General features: G+C 36.7%; 3 protein-coding genes across 3 annotated transcripts; all 3 read right to left on the minus strand.

Moving 5' to 3' along the window:
- Window positions 1-6,751: 6,751 nt before the first annotated feature.
- LOC147295104 (NAD(P)-linked oxidoreductase superfamily protein) lies at window positions 6,752-7,530 on the minus strand. The gene has a single exon (XM_086233312.1). The coding sequence runs from the start codon at window positions 7,465-7,467 to the stop codon at window positions 6,868-6,870; it is 600 nt and encodes a 199-aa protein (XP_086089438.1). The 5' UTR covers window positions 7,468-7,530; the 3' UTR covers window positions 6,752-6,867.
- Window positions 7,531-10,552: 3,022 nt separating this feature from the next.
- On the minus strand, window positions 10,553-13,284 carry LOC147295105 (homeobox-leucine zipper protein ATHB-13-like). Its single transcript, XM_086231494.1, has 3 exons — window positions 12,858-13,284; window positions 12,391-12,767; window positions 10,553-11,847 (listed from the first exon to the last, which is right to left on the minus strand). Exons 1-3 carry the CDS (start codon window positions 12,988-12,990, stop codon window positions 11,488-11,490), a joined length of 870 nt encoding a protein of 289 aa, XP_086087620.1. The 5' UTR covers window positions 12,991-13,284; the 3' UTR covers window positions 10,553-11,487.
- A 5,423-nt stretch (window positions 13,285-18,707) lies between these two features.
- SUT2 (sucrose transporter 2) lies at window positions 18,708-24,280 on the minus strand. Its single transcript, XM_086230349.1, has 14 exons — window positions 23,858-24,280; window positions 23,298-23,363; window positions 22,922-23,020; window positions 22,764-22,828; window positions 22,595-22,679; window positions 22,423-22,456; window positions 22,164-22,263; window positions 21,795-21,870; window positions 20,735-21,124; window positions 20,419-20,562; window positions 20,087-20,320; window positions 19,932-19,995; window positions 19,791-19,834; window positions 18,708-19,268 (listed from the first exon to the last, which is right to left on the minus strand). The coding sequence occupies exons 1-14, from the start codon at window positions 24,155-24,157 to the stop codon at window positions 19,098-19,100; spliced, it is 1,872 nt and encodes a 623-aa protein (XP_086086475.1). The 5' UTR covers window positions 24,158-24,280; the 3' UTR covers window positions 18,708-19,097.
- Between the last annotated feature and the right edge of the window lie 593 nt (window positions 24,281-24,873).

A 24,873-nucleotide genomic window follows, 5' to 3' on the forward strand; every position in this document is an offset into this window, starting at 1 on the left:
AAAAAAAGTCTCACCACCTCTTATATATCCAGTCATCAATATGCCCTAATATTCAAATTAAATGAAATAATTGATATTATATTGCTCTTTATTCATAAAGCTGAAATTCATAATTTATGGCGATCACTTGATCAAAAGTGGGAAAAAAAACTTACTTATTATATATTATCTGCATATATCTCTTTTGTTATGGGTTAAATCACATAATAAGAGAGATATAATAAATATATACACTATTTATATAGAATTTTTACTAAAAGGTTACGAGAGCCAAGTCATAAAACCCATGAGTCCATGACCATGAGAGGGTGAGCACAACGTTAATTATCATGATCTAAAGTACTCTAAACTGATCACCTAAACCATGCAATTATACTGACTCCACTAAGGAGGGTTAGGGGACTTAATTAGGCACTAACTAACCTTAATAAAATCCAAAACTAATTAAACATATATATTGCTAGGTATAATGTTGTCTCTGCAGTGGAGCTTAATTAGGTAGGGAAGATAGAGGCCCAAGTTCCCAAAGAGATTGATATTTGATGACATGGGGTGGGCCACTATGGCTTATAGCCTTTCTTTTTTTTTTTTTTTGTGGCCAATTAAGGGCTTATAGCCTTATAAATATATACATATGCCATGATATATATGATTCTTTTCATAAACCACTCATCATAAGAATTAAGTCAAACCAGTCACCAATTACTTGTCAAGCCGCGGCCTCCCAATCAATTATACCGCGCCGAGTGTCCCCGCTCTCCCTCCCTTGCTTTATTTCTCAAAGTAAAAATAGAAAATAAAACACATGGGCCTATTTTAGGGCTCCCATTCTCAACAAAAGGCAATTGGTGAATCATGAGCTTATACTAAATATTCAATGACCTTATCATAACTTACTTTCGCTTTGGTCTAATCCTAATAGAATGCTATGCTTAGATATTCTAACTTTAACTTCTTATGCTTTTCATTTGATTTTATTTTTGCTTATTAATACTTTTGATTGAATTAGAGAATACCCATATATATGTACAATTTTTTATGTTATCCATCATATCTTCTTATATGTGATTTGTTATCAAATCATTTTTTATTAATTACAAGGAGGTTTGAATCTAAAATCTTCATATATGAACTTTCCAACACAAAGCAAAGAAAAAAAAAACGTTTATAAACTTTGCAACGGATTAAACCAAACCGTGTGTAGTTGCATTCTTTGTTTTGTTCAACCACGTTAATTTCTTCTTGATTATGTTCAAGTACATCTCCTAGTTCTTCTTTTACCCTTTACGGGGTGAAAAAGTTTTATTTTGATTAAACAATTTTAAATACATTCTCAGTTTCTCACCATAAAAAAAAGGATCCATAATCAATCCTTTTAGTCTCCATTTTCGAAGAACAAAAAAGAAACGACAAGCAAAGAAAAAGAGGGAAGAAAAGATTTTTTTAAAGTTTGAAAATTACTAAAAGAGAAAGAAAAAAATTTGTCTAGAACAGCTTAAGTTTACAATATTCAGGATTCAAAGTAGTATATAATCAAATACTAATTAGGATACACAATTAATGTATAGTTTTAATTCTATTTAAACATGTTTTATGCCCCTCATCGTGAGTAAAGTCGTGTGCATTCAAACAATGCGTTTCCCTTTGTCACTTGGTCTGAGTGTTTTTCGGAAAGTAATTTGTCTAAAACAACTTTATTGGCCAATTAGCTGCATATGCCTTTCCAATAGAATGCATGCACGTACCCTGCAGTTTAATCTTTTGCTAAGTACATATATTTCGTCTTGTTGTTTGTGTGGTGTTTTATTATAGTCCAATCTTTTCTCTCTAGAGGGCCCAATTTGGGAACTGCTTAGCGCTCCCTTATTGTCATCTTTTCACTAAATCAAGCTACACTTATAAAAAAGAGGACAAGAAGGTCGAAAAAGAAGGCTGAAAAAGAGAGGATCATTTACCCTACATGCAAGTAAAGTTTGATGTTGAACACTTAATCAACAAAAGCATAAGAAAGAGTACAAAACAACTTTTCACATTTTATCTTAATATTCTTTAAATTCCTATTATTCTTGAAAAATATTTTCACTTTCTCTTTGGTAATGAGTACTAGCCGCGGATTTAACATAGAGTTTTGAATGTATCAAGATATCTCTTAAATTCTATTTTAACAATTTTGTCGAATCTACACAAAAATTCACCTAATTAATAATATATATTCTGAACATAACAACATAACAATCTATATTATTTAGTAAGAGGACATTTCTATATATTTTAGAAGTTGCTATTTCAGATTAGATGAGTAAAGCAACCTGTTTGATATATCATTTTATCACTCTGCCACAATATATGAGCCATGGATTTAATTGTAACCAATTTTTAAGCCTTTTTTTTTTTTTATCTCTTTTAGTTGAAATGACAAAGGTTGATGTTATTCAAGTCCATTTTATTTCATGGGTGGCAAAATATTCCTTGACTGATCCCATGTAAAAGAAAAGAAAAGAAAGAGAGGAGCTGCAAGCAAAGGCCCCACGTGTGGAACAAAAGTTGGAGCTTATGCAAAATTTTTATCTATTTTTAGCTTTATGTGAACGTTGGGGTTCTCTTGCTTGGGATTCCTACATGCTTGTGTGGGCTGTGGGCACCCTTATTTTGGATATTAGAGCCACCTTTTCAAGAGCCTCTGGGATTTTCCTCTTCCCTCACTTTCTCTCCATATCTTTAATACAAATTATGCTTTCTTGTAAAGAGAAAGGTTTTGGGAATCCTATGCCCTTATATTCCCATATTTTGGTTCTTATTGCTGTGTCCCTTTTCAGATTACAAGATTCCCATGCTACCTTTCCTCATTCTACATACAATGTGTTTTTAGTACAAAACAGTGTTTTCATTTTCTTTTCACCCTTACTTAAATTTCATTAATTTTTAGCAAAATTAGAGTAGAATGGGAATGTGGGATTATGTGGCAGAGATTGTATCTATCTTTACTTAAATTAAGTGCAGTCAGAAAAACAGCTTTGACCTTATCATGGTAAACATAGCTGCTGCCCCTCCAATACCCAATAGAAATTATATAAGTTCATTCACTCCATTGTGTTTGCTTTATTGCAATTAAGGAAATGATGAAGCCTGAGCTATATATTTTTTAGGATGTTTGGTTCATGATGTAGATGCTAGCTTGAGGACCTATAGATCAACCTGCAGAGTCTAAGATATTTAGAAAATAATAAAGATGATAAAAAGACTAAGACCAGTTTGATTTCGATTGCAGGCCCCTGTGATGAGGATATTGTAATCTAAGAATAGAAATTCCTATTAATCAAAAAGGAATTGGTCTAGTTATGCCCACAGCTCCACTACTTGAATTTCCCGCCACAATATTGTAGTATACACACTTAAGTGGTGTACGTGGCTAAGTGACTTGGAACTTGGAAGCACAAGTTTGACAGACTCATGAGTATGTGATTAAAATAATACCCCTTGTAAGTGTGCGTGGGCTTTCTTCATTGATGTGGCATTGAGTGCAGTGTAGAGTGTAGACCCCTAGTCACCAGGTACATTGATTGTTAATTTCTTATATGTATGCTAAGCATTTTCTGGTGGCATTCCAATTCAGCATTTTGCTAATGGTTTTGAATCAAATGAAATTAGGGGTTAAAGGAACAATGTAATTCTGGTATAGGGGTTCTGTTTTTCATGCTAAGAGGAAACCATTTAATCCTGTTAAAGGGGTTGTGCAGATTAACATGTCCAAATGAGAACCTACTGTTTCATTCATAAAGTATTGATATTAAAAATGGTTGCAAACTAAAGTTGTAACATTCATTGGAGAGGGGGAAGTGTCTGTCAAGTGTGGTCATATAAACAAAACCTGCAAAGGCAAAGAGGAAATGAGCTGGGGATTAATTACTCTATTTCAGGACTTATAATTAAGAATGGGTCTATCTCTTTAGCTTCTTTCAATAAAGATGGTTCACACTTCACAGAGGAACTGATCAACTAAGATCACCTAGCTGGGAAGGGACCTCCTCTGCCTCGTGACTTGACACCACCTTCACTCTTTCACACTTTCTGATCATATATATTCTTCCCCTCAAAGCCACACTCGTACCTGTTTTTGCTTTTTTCTGAGGAACCAAATTAACAAATGGCAGAAAAAGAAGACATCTGGGATTTATCTGGTCAAAAGTTTTCCAATGAATTAGCAGAAGCAACCCCAGCAGTTTCATGATCAGTTCCTTTTTGTGACTCTAGGTTGGTCCATTTTGCTCATTTTCTTTTTCTCTGCCGGAGCATGTAAAATTGATAAGCACAAGTATGGGACTCAAGGGACCTTGCACAATGTGTCAGTCCTAGCTAATTAAAGTTTTCCAATTACATTATTACTAATTAAGCAGCAGCTTGATCTTAATCAGATTCAGAAACTTCGGAGAAGGTCTCTAAAAAGCCCATGGCAATGAATTTGGGGACATTGAGATCGTACTCCCTCAACCCCATTTGATTGTACATGCTTTGATGGGTGGCGATCAAAGGGGAGGGAATATTACAAGTTCAGCAAAAGAGTAAAGATGTTGGTGCTGTCACTGCTGTGGCATAGCCGTACAGGCAAGCTCAAACAAACAACATATTGTGGGACTAACAGGGATAACAAGATTAATAGGTGTGTTGGATGATTACTCACTTTTACAGTTACCTTTATGAGTTTTGTCAGATCCTGTGAAGTTAAATCAATAGCTCCATACATATGCATATCAGTATATAATTGCAGTAGCCAAGTTGTTTTATTTGATTGCTTGAGCTTTTAAAAGGGTTTTTAACTGAAGGTGATGTCTGTCAAATGAATGATTCCCTTACAAAGTCACCCATGGGGTCCCCCAAGGAGCACTAAGTGACACAACCAAGTTGCAGATGTCCCTCTTTTCTTCACCCAACTATATTTCAAACCTGGAATTAATTTTAACTCATTGGCTTTGAAGCAAATATCAAGCATGGAGCCAGAGGCTCAAGTCTTAACCCCAGGTGTCACATTCCATTATGCCTCACCTAACTCTGTCTGCAATATAATATGCTTAGAAAACAAAGAAGAAAAGAAGGAAAAATAAAAATAGACAACAACGCCAACCAGAAATGGGCGCTAAACAAAAACAAACTGGCCCACATCCAGAGGCAACGAAATTCATGTGGGCTATGAGATATTGACGTCCAGGCCCTGTTTGTTTGGGCTCCACTTACCAGCCCATGCGTAGGCTTTGCATATGTAATCTGATATTTGATGTAATTAACTAATTATATAATTAATCATGCGAATTCAGAAGTGATAAATCACTGCTTAATCAGCTGTGCCTGTGCTTAACTGCTTAAGAGGTAACAAAACTTGAACTTATTTTACATCCTAAGTCTTAGTGGGCCATTGTTGGAGCCAAAAGGTCAAAGGATATATGAAAGAATATGACTACAAGATTTACACATTGGAGATGGAGAAGGGAGATAGAGATTGAGGGCAATGTTATTGTTATGGTTGACCCTACACCTACAATATTAGATAGCAGATGGTGAAGACACATGGACACCTCTAGAGGCAAAGTTGATATACCTGAGACGTGTGACAGAAGTTAAAGAACCTTTATCTTCTTTTTAATTTTAATAAAAAAAAAAGATAAAAGGAGAAAGAAACAAATATTGAAGTGATAGGACCTGAACCTAATGGTTATAGTGACCCATCATCAACAAGTTTAAAATGAGTGATGATAAGATTTGGGGTCAGATGCTTCTCGCTTTGAATTTGCAGACAATGGCCAATGGGACATGGGCGATGGGTGAGTACAATACCACCAAGGCACCAAGAAGTTCACACGCCTGCATTTGTGTTGGTGGGCCAGGAAAACTATTAAAAGGCCCAAAATTTGGATGGGCAGAATTTGGTTATACCACCAAGATGCCAGGTCTCAGAGGTCTGGCCTGGACGATCCCAAGCTTGATTCTGTCTGTGATTTATTTAGGTATTGTTATACCAAAAACCCAAAAAGATACAGTTTGGGTGCTGAAAACTTCATTCTCAAGTTTAGGAGAATTTTTATGAAGACGAATGCTATTCACCTTTTCTATTCTACTTTTTTCACCGACGTCTCATTTATTATTTTTATTTCACAATGTAAATTCATGATCGGAACCTTTCATTTTTTAAATCTAATTATAAAGATCATCTCAGAAAAAAAAAATTAACTAAATTAAAAATCGTTTAGTTATGTAATTGTAATAAAATAAATAGACAATTTTGATAACAATTTGATTCACTATTTATTTATTTGATAATGATTATATAACCAAACGATTTTTGATTTAGTTAATTTTTTACAGAGATAATCTTTAAAAAATTGTCTAAAAAATGAACGGTTCTAATTATAATTTACATTGTGGAATGAGAATAATAAAAACAAAGGTCGGTGAAAAAGGTAGATTGAAGAAGGTGGATTGAAGAAGGTGGATACCATTCCTTTTTTATAAAAGTCTTTTACTTGCTTCTCTTCGATAGAAATTGTGTGGGCTTAGGCTACCCACATTGTAAATATTGAGGGCGACTTGCTTACAAAATTAGGCCCGGCAAGCAAGCAGGCTAAACTTGGGCTAACATATTGGGCCTAACCTTAGTGTTGAAATGTGACCCAATTTCAGTTCAGACTGCTGAATGATCAATTCTACATGTCCAAGATATTAGGAAAATTCAAAAACAAAAAAAGCATAGCACAGTCGCACAGATTACAAAAAGTAGTTAATTATCTACAAATAATAATAATTGCATACCTCCGAGTTGTTAACTTGTTACATAAGAGAAAAATATTTATGAATGTGGGTTCGCATGAAATTAGGCTTCTAAAAGCCTTTGGATCCTCTTTCCTTCAAAACGGCAGGCTGATCAGCCAAAGAGAGGCAATACTTAGCAATCTCTCTGAACTTAGGCACACTCCTAAGGTCCACCTTCGTACCATCTCTCAGAGTTATGATAATGTCACCCCACTCCCCGATGAAACGTGGCACCACCTGGACATCCTTGATGACCTTGTACGAGAAGTCACTCCTATCCTGACCCGTCAGTCCTGAGATCACCGTCACCCGCAGGTTGGTGAACCTGTACCGCAAATAAAAGGCCCTGAAAACCGCCGCCAAAGTTAAGGGCAGCCAGAGAAGAGTGAAGCCCAGAATAAGGTTGGCCACGAGGTCGCCGTAGTGGGCTCCGCCGTCGAAGAAGATGGTCTCCGCCGTGGGTTTCTTGGAGGGGGTGGTGGTGGTGGTGGTGGGCTTGTTGGTTGGGGTGGACACTTGGAGTTTGGTGAGTGGTCTGTTGTTGTTGTAAGTACTGGGTTTGGAGGGAGAGTTAGGGAAGGGCAATTTGGAGAACAGGTGTAAAGATTGGTGGTGGTGACGGTGGACTAAGGAGGTGGTGGTGGGTGAGAGAATTGGGGTGGAAGCCATTGGTGGGCTGGGCTTATCCGTTAGAATAGAGAAAGAGAAGGGGAAGGAGGCACTATGGATTGGGTAGTTGGTAGTTGATTCAGATTTCTCTGTGTTTCTATTGGCTAGTGTTGAGAGGTGGGGCCCATTGTGTTGATTCCAATAAGGCCATCTTTTTGCCACGTAGTCTTAGTATTAGTACGGTCAATTACCAATTTGGGATCAGCCCAATATAAAAGTTCAATTGGCCCAAATTTGTACCCATCACGATGATGTGTGTGGGCCCAAGCCCAATCCAGTGTTTCTAGCTAGTAGCAACAGCTGCCATAGAGAAACAGCTCGTGCCAATTTCAGCAGTAAACTTAATTTCTCTATTATTATTTTTCACCTTATACAGAACGTGAGGGATTGTTTCTCTCCTCAATTATTTTTTTCTTTTCTGGTTATCCAAATCGTTAGGATCAACTTCGAACTCAGATAAAAAATGTTTGTTCCATATGAAGTACGTGGTAATATATACATAGTCCCCCTAAAATCTAGTAGTATTCTAAGTCATCACCCAAAAAAAGTCACTGAAAAATATTATGTTACCCGTTGACAGAAGTTCAAATTCATGGTAATATTTCAAACAATATAAAATGCAATAATGCAGATACATACAATTGTTTATGGTATTGCCCTGCACATGTGTTATCCTCAGCCTATGGTCTCAAAAATAGCAAACATGCTTCTGGGTTTGCTCTTATTGATCTGGAGTACGTTATCCTAATCCAATATATATTCCCAGCAAAATGTTTAATTAATTAGCTTAAGGGTGTGAATGTGAGGCCACCATGCACGTGGCCACTTAGCCTGTTCTTCTTAACTGGCCGGGAATTCTTAATTTTGCCACTACACAATTCTATATAGGGAAAATTTTTCATTCAGGACACCTAGTTTGGGGTCAATCTTAGTTTAGGACACCAGTTTGGGTTTGTGCTAGTTTAGGACACATATTTAGGATTTGTATTAATGTGGGACAATCCGTCATCTCCGTCAAGAATTCCGTTAAAAATAGACATGTGCCATGCACATGACCTATTTTCAAGGGACAAAATGGACAATTCACCATAATATATTAAAATAATTAAAAATAAACAAGATTAAAACTAAAAATATATTAAAAAAGTTTAAAACTATAAACACAAAAAACACAGAAAAAAAAAAGGATTGAAGAGGGAGATGCAGATCTCACCCCCCCCCCGTTTTCACTCAGCCCCAACCACCTCCGGCGGTGGCTTTACTGCCGGCGACGACCCACCCTCTCTTCTCTCTCTCTCTCTCTCTCTCTCTCTCTCTCTCTCTCTCTCCCTCTCCCTCTGTTCCATCTGCGCACCCCTTCTCCACCCAGCCCCAAGACATAGACATAAAGATCAAAGAAAAAAAATGCTAGTTGATAATTTCGGGCATTGCTGCATGATACAGCAGAACAAGAAACAAAAAGGAATGTAACGAACATGGATTAAGAATTGAATAACAATTAGAAACCTAATGCACAAGTAAAACAACCCACGAATGTCAAATTGATTGTCAATACTCAATAGCAGCCAGACCAGATGGAAAGCCTCCAGCCAAGTATAAGGGGAGATCCACCAGACAAACAATGACGTATTCAAGGCTCTTCTCTGTTAAAGTACTCTCAACACCTATACCAAGACTTAAATAATTATACAAAATGCAGGCAATAACTCCAAATCATCATAAGAAATAAGGTACTCCTGTCCTGGGTCCTCTCATCTGGTTGTTCTCCTCTGTTTTGATTCAGATCTGTAATAATATGAAGATGGTGAACTATTTAGTTTAAATTGATGGAAAGGGTTTTGATAAATCTGAAATTGGGATGTATATGTGTATTGGGTTTTTGCAGACAACATCGAGGAGGGAAAAAGGAGGGTGCGATCTGCAGAGAAAAAAAGACAAAGAGAGGAATAGAGAAATGGAGGGAGAGAGAGAGTGAGATAGAGAGGGGGGATGGTGGGGTCACTGCCGGCAAGTATGGCCACCGGAAGTGAGTTGGGGCTGGGTGGAGAAGGGGTGCGCTGCCATCTTGTTCTTCTTTCTTTTTTGTTTTAGTTTTATTTTTAATTATTTTAATATATTATGGTGAATTGTCCATTTTGTCCCTTGAAAATAGGTCATGTGCATGGCACATGTCTATTTTTAACGGAATTCTTGACGGAGGTGACGGATTGTCCCACATTAATACAAATCCTAAATATGTGTTCTAAACTAGCACAAACCCAAACTGGTGTCCTAAACTAAGATTGACCCCAAACTAGGTGTCCTGAATGAAAAATTTTCCCTTCTATATATTAGTAATATAAGTTGGCATCTAAAAGTATCAGAGCAAAATGCCGAAGTTTCCAGCCATATATGCTGCCAAACATTATTAATTTATTGCTTTCATCACATGATCCCATGAATTAAAAATATTCAAACAACATGCATAACGGCGCATTCATTTTATTTTTTTTAAGTGCCAAGCTTTCTTTCTTCAGTGTAAACGATATTGAGAAGGTTATGCTGATTCTGTCACATGCATGTTTGTTCTTATAATTCTGTAGTTAATTAGTAGTTCTATATATATAGTAGGGTTATTATTGGCTTGGCTATTACAATCTATTTGATCTGTTATGACAGTTGTTGCCAACAACTGTAAAATCTACAGCCCTATTTTAAGTCACAATGTTGATCTGTTTGATCCAATAAGCATATATATACATATATATATATATATGTTGAGATTTGCAGTAGATTTTGAATATGCATGCATGCCTATATGCAACTTACAGCTAAGCTAAAGTGGTTTTGTGTACTGAAAGCTGGTAGCTGCAGCCACCATGAAGCTGCTTTACATGCACGACTGTGGTGCGCGCATATATATGTCAAATTTTGCTTTAGAGAGCTGAAAATGTCTTGCAAAAAACAGAGAGACAATGAATTGGGGGATAACATTATTTTGTTTGCGTCACATGAAATAACTGTTGAAAAATGGATATGTGTGGAAGCAAAGCATTATATCATTGGAAAAGAGTAAGAGAGGGAGAGAAAGTGTGGGAAAGGGAGATGCATACATTAGTATTATTATTATGAATTTAAAAAACAAGCAAATGTTGAAAAGGGAGTGGGTGACAGTGAGTTCACATGACTGGTTTTCACTTGTCTATACAAAAAAGAAAGAGAGCAGAGTTAGAGTGGTGCTGCTGAGTAGTGCTGAGTGCCAAGAGCTAGTTGGTGAAGACAGGGCATTACTTGGGGTTTTTGTCTATTCCCTTCTTTGTCTGTACATGAAACTTGCCAACGTCCCCTTCACGAGTATTACCTTTTTTCCAACTCTGTTCTCTTCCATCTGCTTGTCTTCTTCGCCTCTTGGAATGTGTGCTGGATACTCTCTCTCTCTCTCTCTCACCCCACACAATTAATATATTCTTTATTAACTAGGAGTAGATTTTGTTCACCATTGGTACTGCAATTGCATTCATGAATTCAGCAAAAAAATCATTACAAGGAAAGCACTTTGGGGGAGCATTTTTCTTTGACAGATAGTACAAAGGCATGAATCCAAAGTAAGAAAAAAGAAAAAAACTTAGACAAACGAAGCAGAGAATCCCTTTCTTATTTCATGACCCATGCTAGAGCTGAGAGCTGCAATATTCAGTCACTACTCACTAGCTAGCAGCAAATATAATTTCACTTGGAATTTGATCCCATTAACCAACCTGGCAAGCAACATTTCTCCCATCACCCTAGAAAACATGGTATACCGTTCACGCACACATATATACCATACCCCCCCTTTATTCCTCCATAAAGATTTTCAGCCCCCACTTGAAAATTCAACTTGATATATGATCATCTACTTTATAAATAATCTAAGTACCAAAGCATGGATTTTAAATAATAAAAAAACTCATAGAACATGGTGCAATTGGTTGCGTCTTGATTTCATTGCCCTGTTGGTATATTCCAATTTAACAGTAGTTTGGTGGGTTCAGCTGATGATCAATTGAATTGGTGTTGTTCCAACCATGGCCAAAACCCAGACTGATCATCAATGCTACAGAACATGTTGGTTAAGTTTTCTTCTTTGACCATTTGATCATTCTTCTGGCATTGGAGTACTTCAGGTCTTGATGATGGGTTTTGAAAGAGTTGTGCCACCACCCCAGAAGGCCTTGTGGAGGTTGGAAAGAAGGGTCTGCTGGCAATTGGATGAGAGGATAGAGGACTGTCAATTGCTGACGTTCTTGAAATGTCCAACTTGATATCAGAGTTGTTTTCACTTCTATTACTGCAAGACCCCTCTGTCTCTTTATTGAGGTTGATAGATTCCGCTGGTTCTCTACTTTTTAATGCCAATATCTGCAGCCATCAAATTGACCGGTCAAGTTGAAGCATGCACACATAGGCTAGCTAGGTAGCTCCAGTTCATTAATTAGGTACTAATTAGATATTTCCCTGCTCTAAATTCAAGAACTTAACCCAAACACTAAATAGTGTTAAATATTAAAAGATAGATGTATATGAGGTAGCCCAAACGTGTAAACAAGAAAGATCTGTTCTTTTAGAGTCATGATTACCCTTTATCCCCAAATTATGATCAATCAGTGCATCAAAAAGTTGCATCTATCTTGGAAAAGGAACTTTGTAATCAGTGATTATTGGTTCAACAGATAAAGGTTCTGAAAATCATGATAAGAAAATGTCAAAAAAGCAAAAATCTTTGTGATGATGAAAAAGGAGATCAATAATTTCCAAAACATATTCTACAGAATCAGCACTATACCATGCAAAACTTGAAGCATATCTAAGGTACTGTAGAGACAAGATATCAAAGGTGTAGATTGAATTTGGTTTGGTACTTAAAACTTTGAATCATTAATTAATCAATTGAATTGAACAAACCTCTGCTTGAAGTTTTTTGTTCTGAGCCTGGAGAGCATCATTGTCTGCTTTGATGGCTTCAAACTGTCTCTTGAGGACATCATAGTCTTTCTCCAACTGCTTGGTCTTCCACCTTGCCCTCCTGTTCTGAAACCATATGGCAATCTGTCTTGGCTGCAGACCAAGAGCTCTGGCCAGCTGCATTTTTCTCTCAGGTTCAAGCTTGTTCCCCAACTCAAAGTTCTTCTCAAGTGTCTTCACTTGTTCCATGTTAAGCCTCCTCTTCTTCTCTCCTGCCTGTGACCCATCATCGGATAAATCATCTTCCCCATGAGCTTCTTCGCCCAATTCGATCCCTGAAAATGACACTGATCGCTTCCCTAAAAAGGATGCAACACCTGCACAAACAGATTAAATAAATTAAAACCCATTTGAGATAAGAATGTGTTTGTGTCTCTATGTGTGCCACAGGGGGAGAGAGAGAGTACCATGGAAGTCTTGAGGTGTGCAAGAAGGCAATAGAGAATTGATAGAAGTGGGAGGTTGATGGTCATGATGATCATCATGAGGGGCTTGTAACATGAAATTTGCAGGGAAGAAGGCCATCCCATTGCTAGTCATGGCCTAATTGATTAAGGTCTTGATTGCCACAAATGATCATAAGAAGTGTGATGATATTGATAAGCAAGCCCCAGCTGTCATGTTGAAATTAAGAGTAGCTAGGAAGGAGAAGAGAGGCAGATGGCTCAAAGTGGATACAATCCACTGTAGGTGATAGGAAAAGAGAAAGACTTAAATATGTATATATCACAGGAACTGTTTTGCTGAAATTATATCAAAAGAGAATATGAATTTCTTCAAATGGAAGGGGATGCACAAATTGTTACAATGGATGGCTTATATACCTTATCAGCTTCTACCAATTTTCTTTTTCCTATATATATATATATACACACACGCACTTTTTTGAGCGCTGTGCGAGGGGAGAGAGTGTACGTAATTTATGTATATATGTAAGGAGTTTCTTTTTTTCTTTGTTCTTTTTTACTGAGAGAGAGTGTATGTACACACAACAATATTAATATACATATATATGGGAATAAGATATTTTCTTTTTTATCAAATGGAAAGAGAATTTGCTTTGGTTTCTTTTACCAAGCAAAAATAAAGACTTCGGTCTTTCTTATATAATACGTCATACTTTTATTAGAGAAGAGTCCTTGACTCGGTAGTCAAATATGGCGCAATATGAAGTTGATTTGAATGGAAGAATTTGAAGTAACATATTTAAATTTGAATATTTTGTACAAATTGCTTGGATTCACATAAAAATTTGGGTGGTTTAATTAAAAACTCAAAATGAGAAAGAAAGTTAAGTCAAACCTCATCCGACTCAAAATTTAAGCAGAAATTCAAAGTGTCCACCGAGTGTTTAGTAAATCACTACCAAAAAGTATCTGCAAGCTAAAAAAATACATCTGCAACTTAAAAACGTACAAATGCGGATGCATCTGTATCTACCGAGCGCTCGATAGTGTATTTTTTCATCTCCATTCGCACGTACACGGACAGATTTGACTGAAAATTTTTAAATTGGCTGGGTTTATAGTTAAAAATCTTTCAAGAACTAGATTTATAAGTAATTTATTATAAAAATTTAATATTTTTCTCTTGAATTTTTAATTTGATATATGTTACCTTTAAAGTAATTAAATTTGTATGTGTTGAAAGATATCTTCTATTGGGAATGTCAAAATTAGAGAATGTCACTTGTAGTGTTGGAAGACCTACATCGGAAATGTAAAACTTTATGTAATAAAAGTTATAAAACATATAAGATTTAGGCTAGGTCTCTTTGATTTTTTATTGATATCAAGGGACAATATGAAGTAATAAAGGGTTGATTTTGTATATATATTCCACAAAATTTAATAGGATTTTCTTTTATGGATTAATGACCTATATTTACTTCATACCAAAAAAGAAAACCTATATTTACTTGCAAAGATTTGTTAATTATATATATATATATTGAAATTAGCACCTGATCGAGCTTTGTATATATATTTACTTTCAAAGTTACAATGTTGGTCTTTTGCAGTCTTAGAAGACAAATGGAGGCGATTTTCTTAACGAGAAGGCAGCTGTCTTTACTTTTTTAATTTTAGAATGGGAAGTGTTCGCTTCTCAAGTAGCTTAATTGGATTCCATTGTGAAATAAAGGAAAGCTTCACATTTATGCTTCTTCAATGTGAAGTGTGTCTTGACCAAAAAAAAATGTGAAGTGGGTGACTTTAGAGAAAAAAGTACGTATTGACCTTGCAAAAGAGAAAAAAGAAAAAAGAAATGAATGCCCCTTTGTTTTTGGGACTGAAAAGAAATGCTGCTTATGAAATCATTGTAAAATTATAAACTAGAGTAATTAAGTATGAGTGATATTTTTCAGATATGTATGTCTTAGACTCTTACTTGTGTGAAGATCGAAAGAGGTAGCTTAAGAAAAAAGAGAGAATGAGTTGGCTGTATCTTTAAGTCCAAAGAGGAGGGGAGGGGGGGCAGGAATCTAGGGGATGGGTCCAATGAGGGGGGCAGGGTTTGCTACCTAACCCACCAACAGGTATCGTGGATTAGGACCAAGCCTCTTTCCCATCATCCATTTATTTCTTTCTTTCTTTCTTCTTTCTTCTTTCCATCACTCTCATCAGTCATCACTACAACCTCTCACCCCAACCCAACCCCCTCTGCACCAATATACATTGTGCAATGTGTTAATTTTTGTGTGAAGGAGAGAGATCGAGCAAGATCGAGAAAATTAATGGGTTTGAAAAGCCCAAGCAACTAAGCAAGCAAGGCTGTTGTCATAACCCTACTAGAGCTGGTCTTTTTTGTCCTTGTGCACACCACCCATGCATGCATATATCTAAATATCTAATATTAATATGTCCATGACTCCATCTCTATCTATATCTATCTCACGCACTGCTCCGATCCTCTCTCTTCTGCCACACCACCACAATTCCCAAATGGCATATGTCATCCCTCAGCCCATCCCTTTCGCAAAAACAAAAATTCTTGTATATTCTATTTTCTATACTAACTTCTTTTTTATCGATCACATTCAATTTCTGTAGCAATCAACTAGCTAGTACCAAATTCGTTAGTCGTTTCCTATAGTGTGCAGCTGAACATTTTTGGTGTGGGACTTTGGACTACATTTTATTAATTATATAATTAACTTGTCACCTTCAAATGTACAGGGGTATCACATCAACTTGTGAAAGGACCCGTACTAAATCATTATTGTAAAATGCAGCACTTGCTCTTTTATAGAATGGCAGAGAATGCATGTATCAGCCAAAAAAAAATAAAAAGAATAGGGGCTACCACTTCAAGAAGGGTTACCGGTCTATATATGTTTGACTATTAGTTGAGTTTTATTCAACTTCATTCATTTTTCACAGTTTAACAAAGAAAGTATGAAATGAAACTAGCAAGCATAAAAAAATGAAAGGGACACAAAGGACCCATGCAAAGATGATTAAAGTATCCAGCAACGCAAGGGCCTATTAATCCAAAACTGGTTAAGTTAGCTATAATCATACTTCCACAAATTGGTATATACAGATATTGAAATTTGAACCGGCCACTTGAGACAATTGTCTGATCAGACGTCTTTCAAGTGATTTAATATTGCTTCTTGGTCCCTGGTTAACACACAAGATATGATATAGCACAACTCTTCATTAGTAAATTCAACTAATATATCCAAGTGACCTTCTACCGTATATAAAAACACTGCACCACATACATTTACTATCCAATAGTGGGAAAAACCACATTGTACTAGAGCAAAATGTACCCTTAAAAAGATTTAAGGATATATCAGATGTGTGTATGCATATATGGTGCAGTGTCGGCACCATAAACAAAACCCTAATGGAAAGGCAACTACCAAAATAAAAGATGTACTTCTCAAAGCACATGCATGCATGGTTCGTAATTAAATTATTGAATTTGATAGAATGGGTGTGAAGGGTGAAGTTGTGAAGTGGAACTTTTGATGAAGAAATGATTAGCAGCCTTATTCTAAAAGGGGATATATATTGTATGATGAATCATGATTGTATCCGAGAGATCGACCAAGAATATAAGTTAAGAGCATCTGCACTGTACATTAATTTGTGATGAAGGATGATGGGACATGGACAGGTCCGGTCCCACTTATATATATATATATATATATATATATGTGTGTGTGTGTACACACAAACACACACAGATGATCAGAGGTTTTATTAATATTTGCGAAAGACAAGCGAGTATCGGCTGAATCACATGCCTCTCTGTTAGGATTTAGTTGTGCAGTGTGCTGTGTGCTGTGTGCTGTGCCCAAATCCTATGGAATAGCATGGAGCCATCTGCCTTACTATTTGGCTATCTATCTGTTGCCCATTTTGCTTTTCCTGTTTTTTAAAAAATTTATAGTATAAAGAAGAAAAAAAAATTAAAGATGTATATATTTAACAATTGTTGAGTGCAAGTGTTGAATAAAAAAAGAGCTGAATTAATCTTCTCCTCTCCACATGCGCTCATGGCTTCTGGTGTGTTCATGTGCCTTCGTTGCATTGCTTGACGTCACTACTCTCTCTATCTCTTTAGAAATTTGAAATTAGAGGTTTTCTCTTTCTTTTATTTGTTGAATTTGTTATTATTTTCAGGGATTTGCTTTGTTGGGGCTAGCTAGCCTAGGAGATATGATATGCATTGATTGTGATTTGTCAACCACTGCTTCAATTATATATATTCTAATTACTTATTTATTTATTAATCAGGTCGCGGCTCGTGGCCATGTTCAGCTTTCTCTAGTGAGTGAGTGTGAGTGAGGTGGCCCATTCATCAGAACCGTCCACGACCGACTTCGAATTTGGAAACTGAAAAACTGATGATGGTGCTGCAGGAAAAGAAGCAAATTGTTGCCGACCTTGGACCTTAGCCATAACCAAATAAACAAATAAATCCATTTTTTCTTTTTAGGAATTTAACTGTAATATACATATAAAAGATAAAGGAGCATAATTTAGAATGGACCCACCAAAAGAAGCCTTAGCTTAGCTTGGTTTAGGTACTAATTAATACAACTACTAAATTGTAAAACGGTCCCTTAAGAAGACCAACTTTATTATCATATGCAAATGCAAATTATGCAATGCAACTCACATCAAATATGGCTGGGTTGGCTATTAAGGGGAAACATCTGGGTGAGTCGGTTTTAGACGCAAGCATTATGACTTGGACAAACATGCCACTAGTACTACAGTCTACCATGATCATCTTCAGCAGTGATTTGACTAATATATATATATATATTATATATCCCAACTAACATCCATTATCATAGAATCAGATTTCCTTCGCATTATTGTATCATAATCAAAGTAAGTTGAACTTTCTAGCAACAAAAGAACCGGACCGGTTGGGGGAGGAGAGGAGGGGAATTAGCCTAAGCAACCAAGTGAAAGTGTGAAACAAACAATCGGACTTCTAAGTTGCAATAATTTTAAATTTTTAATCCGTAAATGTCTGCACTTCCAGGCTGGTTTGCACACAATCAGGAAGCCCATCCTTCACCTGCATGGACCCAAGGGTTACCAAGAGGAAACTGAACTTGGGAGTAACGTTGGAACCCTCACAAATCTAGGGATGATTAAGTATATGGTCAAAAACTCCATGTAATCAACACAATTCACACCAATGACCCATACATACAAAATGTGGACAGTGAATCACATCTAACAGACTAACAGTCCTCAAAAATATTACTCCTAAATTTTTTTGAGAAGGTTAATATTTTCCAGCAATATTAAGAAAACCACTTACAATTCTGAGTTACAATTTACAAATGACAAACAAATTATGTCGACAAATGGAAGAGAACAATCCGCGGAGCGCTGGAAGGGAATCTCCAACTCAGACAGAACACGAGCTAATTGGTGTACAACACACTAACTACGCGGACCTGGCACACCTCTCGAAGAGCACTTTGAGCACTTGGTTGTCAGTAGTAGACGCCAGACTGAAAAGGGTTCAGCCTCAAATTTCCACCAAGAAACAATGAGTTAACTCGTGCGTGCAATCACTGTCACGCACAACACCCATAGTAACACTAACACAGTAACACTACACCTAATCCCTCACCCCCAACAAATGGCTTATCACTAAAAATTATCAAAACACTTTACAGACCTGATCAAGAATATGCAGGACACCGCTATGAAAATTTCAACTAGATATATTTCTACAACCAAGTCTAAGCCAAAGAATAAGACAAAACAACCAGGTACATGAAATATGTACAATTGTAAAATGGCTAAGGGCCTTATCCAGTAACAAAAATATGTTAATCAGATATAGGATAACAACAATGAGCCAGCGATAAACAATTTTTTGAAAGTGGCGTTAAACTTTAGCATTGTAAGCAGGTATATTCTTTTCAATATAACTGACAATATACACTCTACATGGAGTACAGATACCGACAAGTGGGCAAAAAAATGAATGAATTTAACTAATAGAATGGGTAATTCTTTTGATAGGAATATGATACGTTCGGATATGATAACGTCAAAGCCATTCCTCAGGGAGCAAATGCTCCTGTATGGTTGATATGCTGTATGGTTGAAAAGAATCATGTACAGGTGGTCATCACCAGATGATCTGCTCTTGTAAAATTACCCAAAATGAAAACCCGTGGACTTGTAAGAATTGCTGGCAAGAGTTGGTAGCCTGCGAACTGCGAAAATGCCACCAGCAAGGGCAGCGAAGGAAGCCAAAACAAAGGCAGGTATATTTCCTCCCCCAAATAAAGCATCCCATGGCCCCGCACCAAGAGACACAACCATCTAAACAGTTCAACAAAACACATGAAATCAGCACTAATAAAATTAACAAGTTCAGAAGCATTTTTCCATGAATCAGGAGAAACGGGAAGAGGAAACAATATATCTGACACGCAACCTAGATGACAATGAATAAAAATGATTTTAAAAAACAAAGATAACTACTGCCCAAAACACAATGAAAATAGCCAAGCTCTAGTTCACTTTTGTCTGGCTTCAGTAGGCCCCATTTAGAATTTGACAATCTCCAACCCCAAGCCTAGCCCATGATCAGGTCACAACTTTACAGATGAAATGATAAGCCTCGTTTTGAAAAGTCACCATAAGAAAGCAAGTAAAAGCGGGCAGGGGAGAAAGAAAAATAGTCATATTAGCAAGTATACATAAACGTATAGACTGCACATCATGCAAGTGGATCAACCACCATATTAAAAAAGAAATTAAAAGTCAAACAGAGATTTGAGAGCACTACATAATTGAGCTCGACCAGTTAGTGATAAAACAGGAATAATGCATCCTAACTACCTGTGGAATAACAATGGCAAGATTCAGAACTCCTATAGCCAGTCCTGCAAAACAGTACAAACACTTCAGAATCACAATCACCTAAGTTCGTAACAACACAGAGAAAGGAGATGTTAGATTCAAAAAAAAATTCATACAAACCTTGGCCACCACCGGCATCAGCAGTCAACTCAGCAGTAACGGAAAAGGGAACACTGTACGTAATCTGCAACACAAAAACAACTGAGTTTGTTTTGCATACTTCTGGGGAGCAATAGAATAAAATGGGCATTTACTACAAGAACAATAATACTTACAGCAAGAGGGAAGCCAAGAAGAGCAAAAACAACCAGGGAAGCATTTTTTATATTTTCGTTCCCTCCAATAACATGTTCAATCCTTTTAGAATATTCTCCAACAGATATCAAACTTATGATGGCAGTTCCTGCCATGCAGGCAAACACAATAAAATTGCTCATTGCCCACACTAGTCTTGAACCCATCCGATTACACATTGGTTCAATTAGGAAAGAACTGATGCCAAGAACAACCTACACCACAGAGAAACAGAAACTTAAATCAAAGTTTAAATTGGGTATGACAACTTTTGGAACAAGTCAACTACTGGTTCTCAATTTTGAGTTCTTACTGAATTCAATAGTAAACCGAATGCACCTTCTCTGACACCCTGATCATAAGCTTGCACTTCAGATAAGTTCCCTTTTGGATCCCCATGATATACTTCCCTTCCCATCCAATCCGTATCAAAAAGAAAGAATGGAAACCAGGATAACTGCATGTAAGAATATGATGGGAAGTAAGATAAGTTCGTGATAGAACCTCATAATGGCAATCAACACTCAGAAATCCTAATGATACCTACTATGAATAAACCAGAAATCATCAAAATGCTAATTTGAAAGGGTAATAGAGAAATGTTTATGCAAAATAACAGTGGCACCTACCCAAGTAAGAGCCATAACAATGAGCACTGCATGCATCGAGGGTGGTAAATGCCTTAAACTGGTCAATAGATTGACTAACACTGCTCCAGGTCCATCATTAAAACCACCACTCTGATCTTCCTCAACTCTTTTTTTGAAGAGATGATCTTCCTCAACTTTTGAGATGGCATTCTTAATATTTATATCCTTTTCATAGTTATTCACAGTTCTGCTCTGATTGGAATTATCTACAACTTGCTTATCAGGATTTAATTTTGAAAGGTCAAGACCATTTTGTTGGGGATCGTCCAATAAAGGAGCAGCATCCGATGAACGGTTGGAATCATACACAGTGAGTGGAACCTCCTCAGCAAAATATATGGTAACAAGAGTACACAGAGTGAGAAAGACCTGCACACATATCAGACTTATTATCTAGAGTTGTACAGAATATCATATACCAAACATACCCCCAGCTCCATACTGCAACATCAGAATTTCTCATTCAAAAATGAAATGAACTAATGAACAACTCTGTGTGATCAAACAGAAGTTAAAATGAAAATTTCAGGAACTTTGTGAATTTCTGTATGGTTTCTTTAATCAACCAAGTGCAACCATACACTTAGTATGGCATATCATATCCACCTCAGTTATCAAACTTCAATAAACATAATATCAATATCAAAATTTCCATTACTTATTCCAGACATCCAATAGAAATATCATTATATGGGGCCATCTTATGGGAAATACCCCATCGACTGAAAGATTTATAATGGTTAAACAAATTAGTTCAGCATAACTCACAGGCAGTGAAACCACAAGTAGCCGGTGTTAATCATGAATCTTTAATAAATCATGCTTAGACTAAAAAAAATATTAAAAAAATCAGGAAAATAAGTCACAAAAATAGATATAATGATTCAAGGATTTCGAGCTGCACCATTAAGAAAGAAGCATGTTTTAAAAACAACAGTCAGAATTGTCACTCATCAGAACCCAAATAAAATTAGTATAACAAGATTCTCAAACTACAGTAGATGACTTCAAAAAGATATGCACAGAACTGATAACTCACCACTGCAATAAGAAATGCTGCTTTAAGATTTCCACAGGCTTCACAGCAAGCATTACTCAACAAGAAAGGAAACCATCTGTCGAAAAAAAAATTCTCAGATAAACAAATCACTCTTAGAAGTTGAACTGTAAAATGCCACCCTCAAAAGCTGAATCGTAAATTGTAAGACTATATATTTAAGAAGAATCAGATTTCAGCAATTGCAACAAACTAAGTTGATTTTCTCAGATGGAAAAACCTTATAAATAGGGTTTAGTGGAACGGTGATCAGAAGTAAGGAAATATGATGACTTGAGAAAAACACATGCCAATGTACAGAAATATTGAATTACCATAAAATAAAATTAAAAACATATTTGAGGAGTTCACCTGTGCCAATTTCCACTTGCTCCGGCTGAAAATCCTAGGATGTTACCAACGGCCATCCATGAGCAAAACACAGCATTTGCTGTGTTACGTTGATCAGGGCCTAAAACACAGTCATGACACATAATATCATGTTCACAGAAATGTAACTAGATCCATTTCTTGAACAGAAAGTAGATCCATAATAACTATATCCATTTCTAGCAAAAATACACTTAAACACAAATGCAACTAGATCCATAATACTTGAAGAGAAAGTCACCTGCAAGATCAGCTAGAAGAGCACGAGCTGGTCCCTACAAAAAGTACAAGTTCCATTTTGTGCTCAGACATGAAGACTATTACCAAAAAAGTATGCTTTTTTATTTCCCATTAATTTCATTTTTTATATATTTGGGATAGAAATGCACACATTATAGTTTTAGAAGGCTCACCTGAACTGTATTGTTGGCAAGATCTAGCAACCAAAACCCAATTATAAAGATAAAAGCTGCCCTTGTTCGGGTACCTTTGAATGTTCTGCATTTCCTTAGATGAGTTGGCTAACAGGAAATGAATTATTGAAATATAAAATACAAAGAATCAATAGAAGGCGACAAAAACCTGCAGTGCTCCTTTGAATCTCCTAATAAGTATCCAATGTCTGCAGAAAACCCGATTAATACCACCTAAATTACAAGACTTAGTTTAGCAAATATAAAAGGCATGCAGCAATTAATTTAAAGATATAATTTAAAAGTACAAAAGTCATCAGCACTTACAGCAACTGAGATCATGAGAGATCCCGCAAGAATGAAGGGACGCCTTCTTCCAAGTTTTAAAGAGCATTTGTCGCTCCAAATACCAACACAAGGTTGAACCTTAAGAAAATAAAACTTGATCAAACTTAAGCAAAAGAAGATGTTTAAATAAATTGCATTTAGCTATAACTCCGACCCTCATAAAATATTCCCATGGCCAATAATTTAATGAAGGCATGCACCGATATTTCTTAAGAGTTTATATGGCTAAACCACTACATTAGGAGATATTGTTCTGTCCCATTAAAAATACCAACGTAATTTTAAGAGGGTTTTAAGATGTAAAAGTTACAATTACAATTGTTAAAAATTGTGAAAACTGGCTGCCATCACTTACCACAAGACCTGTAATAGGGCCACAAAGCCAAATAAATGAAGAAAATGCATGCCCTATTCCAAGTGTCTGCAAAGTCAAAACAGAGTATAGTTAAGTTAACCGAAAAAAAGAAAGATATATGAGCTTTAAATAACACAAGCATTCATGGTATCGATATTAAAAAACCACAAAAAATATACACTGAAAAAATTAATAATTGTATTAATGATAAAATAAAACAATTCTGTTTATATCAACAACTATTAGCCCAAACAACACTTCACACATTATCAGTAAAGATGCATTCATATGCGGCATACACTACATTATTATCTTCATGTTCGTTTCTCATAGCGTGAATTGAGTGGAGTTACAAAGTTGATTAAGTTGAACTTTGTATTCCACTGCAGACTGTGGCACCGTGCCAATGTAGATTATGCAAATATTTCATGTGCATCTATTACAGCAAAAAAAAATGACTCAATTCTACAGAACTTTCCCGAAGCTGATTGCAATTACTATGTATTGCGTTAAAAGCGAATCGAATTATAATCAAATGACCCGTGAATTCAAACTCGAACCTGTATATACGGAGTTAAAAGCGAGAGCTGCAAAGCCCAACCAAACTGAACACCGGCGGCGACCGTACAGCTGAGAATGAGAGTCATCAGACTGTTGTGTTTGGGTACGGGTTGGCTCGGCGGCGACGAGAGGTCGCCGTTCCCATTCGGAACCCTAGGGGACGAAGACGATGGTGAAGACGATGAGGAATTGAGGTCGATCCGATGATGAGAATCGTCGACTCCCATCATTTCCACTTCCGCCTCCCTCAGGTTCTTGTACGGCAGCCGGATGGACACCGAGTCCGTCTTCCCCGCCATGGCGACTCGGTTTCACTGACTCAGTAATGCCTACGACTCAGAATGTTCAATTGTCCGTTACATTAAACTGTAAAACGCTGCGGATCTAGGTTCTTGGAAATTGCCTGTAGATCTAATTCGAGGATTAGAGCGTGTGAAATTTTGCAGGTCTCAGTCAAATTTGGGCGGGTGTGCAATGAGTCTGATCGCATTGCGGGTAAGATCTAAGCTGCATCGCACAACCATGAGGGTTCCTACTTCGGCGCCTGTTAATGAACATTGTGGGCCCGCGCCAACCTAAAAGGCCCAGTTAAAGTGGCTGTTGTGGGCCACCGCGTGATCCGGACCTAAACATGTGTAATTGTGTATCTTTCATGTAAGCCTATACGTAGCATCGACGGAAAGGTGACCCTGATCGAATCAGGACCGTTTGATTTGGGTGGTGGCTAATGGAAATGGTAATTAAGACTACCGACACAGGAATATGTGGAGTCAAACTTACGTAGTAGTCCAAACTTTAATACTTTATACACTTTCCTAGTTTGAAGTTTCTACATTGTAGGAAGCTTAAGCTTACAGAGATTCAGAGCGTGTGACTTGAAATTTCAATTTGATAAACAATACAATAGTCTCATGCGTATGGTATGTTGCCAAGTAATAATTTATTTACGTAAGGCCATTCATTATTCAACAATATGTTATATGTTTTGTCAATGCACCAACAAGTATGGCATATA

This window comes from Dryas octopetala, chromosome 2, assembly GCF_963921425.1.
Source record: "Dryas octopetala chromosome 2, drDryOcto1.1, whole genome shotgun sequence".
Lineage (NCBI taxonomy): Eukaryota > Viridiplantae > Streptophyta > Magnoliopsida > Rosales > Rosaceae > Dryas > Dryas octopetala.

Coding starts and splice junctions, on each gene's coding strand:
- LOC147295104 (XM_086233312.1), bottom strand. CDS start 7,467: ATGGCTTCCACCCCAATTCTCTCACCCACCACCACCTCCTTAGTCCAC.
- LOC147295105 (XM_086231494.1), bottom strand. CDS start 12,990: ATGACTAGCAATGGGATGGCCTTCTTCCCTGCAAATTTCATGTTACAA. Junction 12,768..12,857: donor CACACCTCAAGACTTCCATG/GTACTCTCTCTC, acceptor CTGTTTGTGCAG/GTGTTGCATCCTTTTTAGGG. Junction 11,848..12,390: donor ACAAAAAACTTCAAGCAGAG/GTTTGTTCAATT, acceptor TGATGGCTGCAG/ATATTGGCATTAAAAAGTAG.
- SUT2 (XM_086230349.1), bottom strand. CDS start 24,157: ATGGCGGGGAAGACGGACTCGGTGTCCATCCGGCTGCCGTACAAGAAC. Junction 22,829..22,921: donor CTCTCATGATCTCAGTTGCT/GTAAGTGCTGAT, acceptor CTTGTAATTTAG/GTGGTATTAATCGGGTTTTC. Junction 20,321..20,418: donor TCGGTTTACTATTGAATTCA/GTAAGAACTCAA, acceptor TCTGTGGTGTAG/GTTGTTCTTGGCATCAGTTC.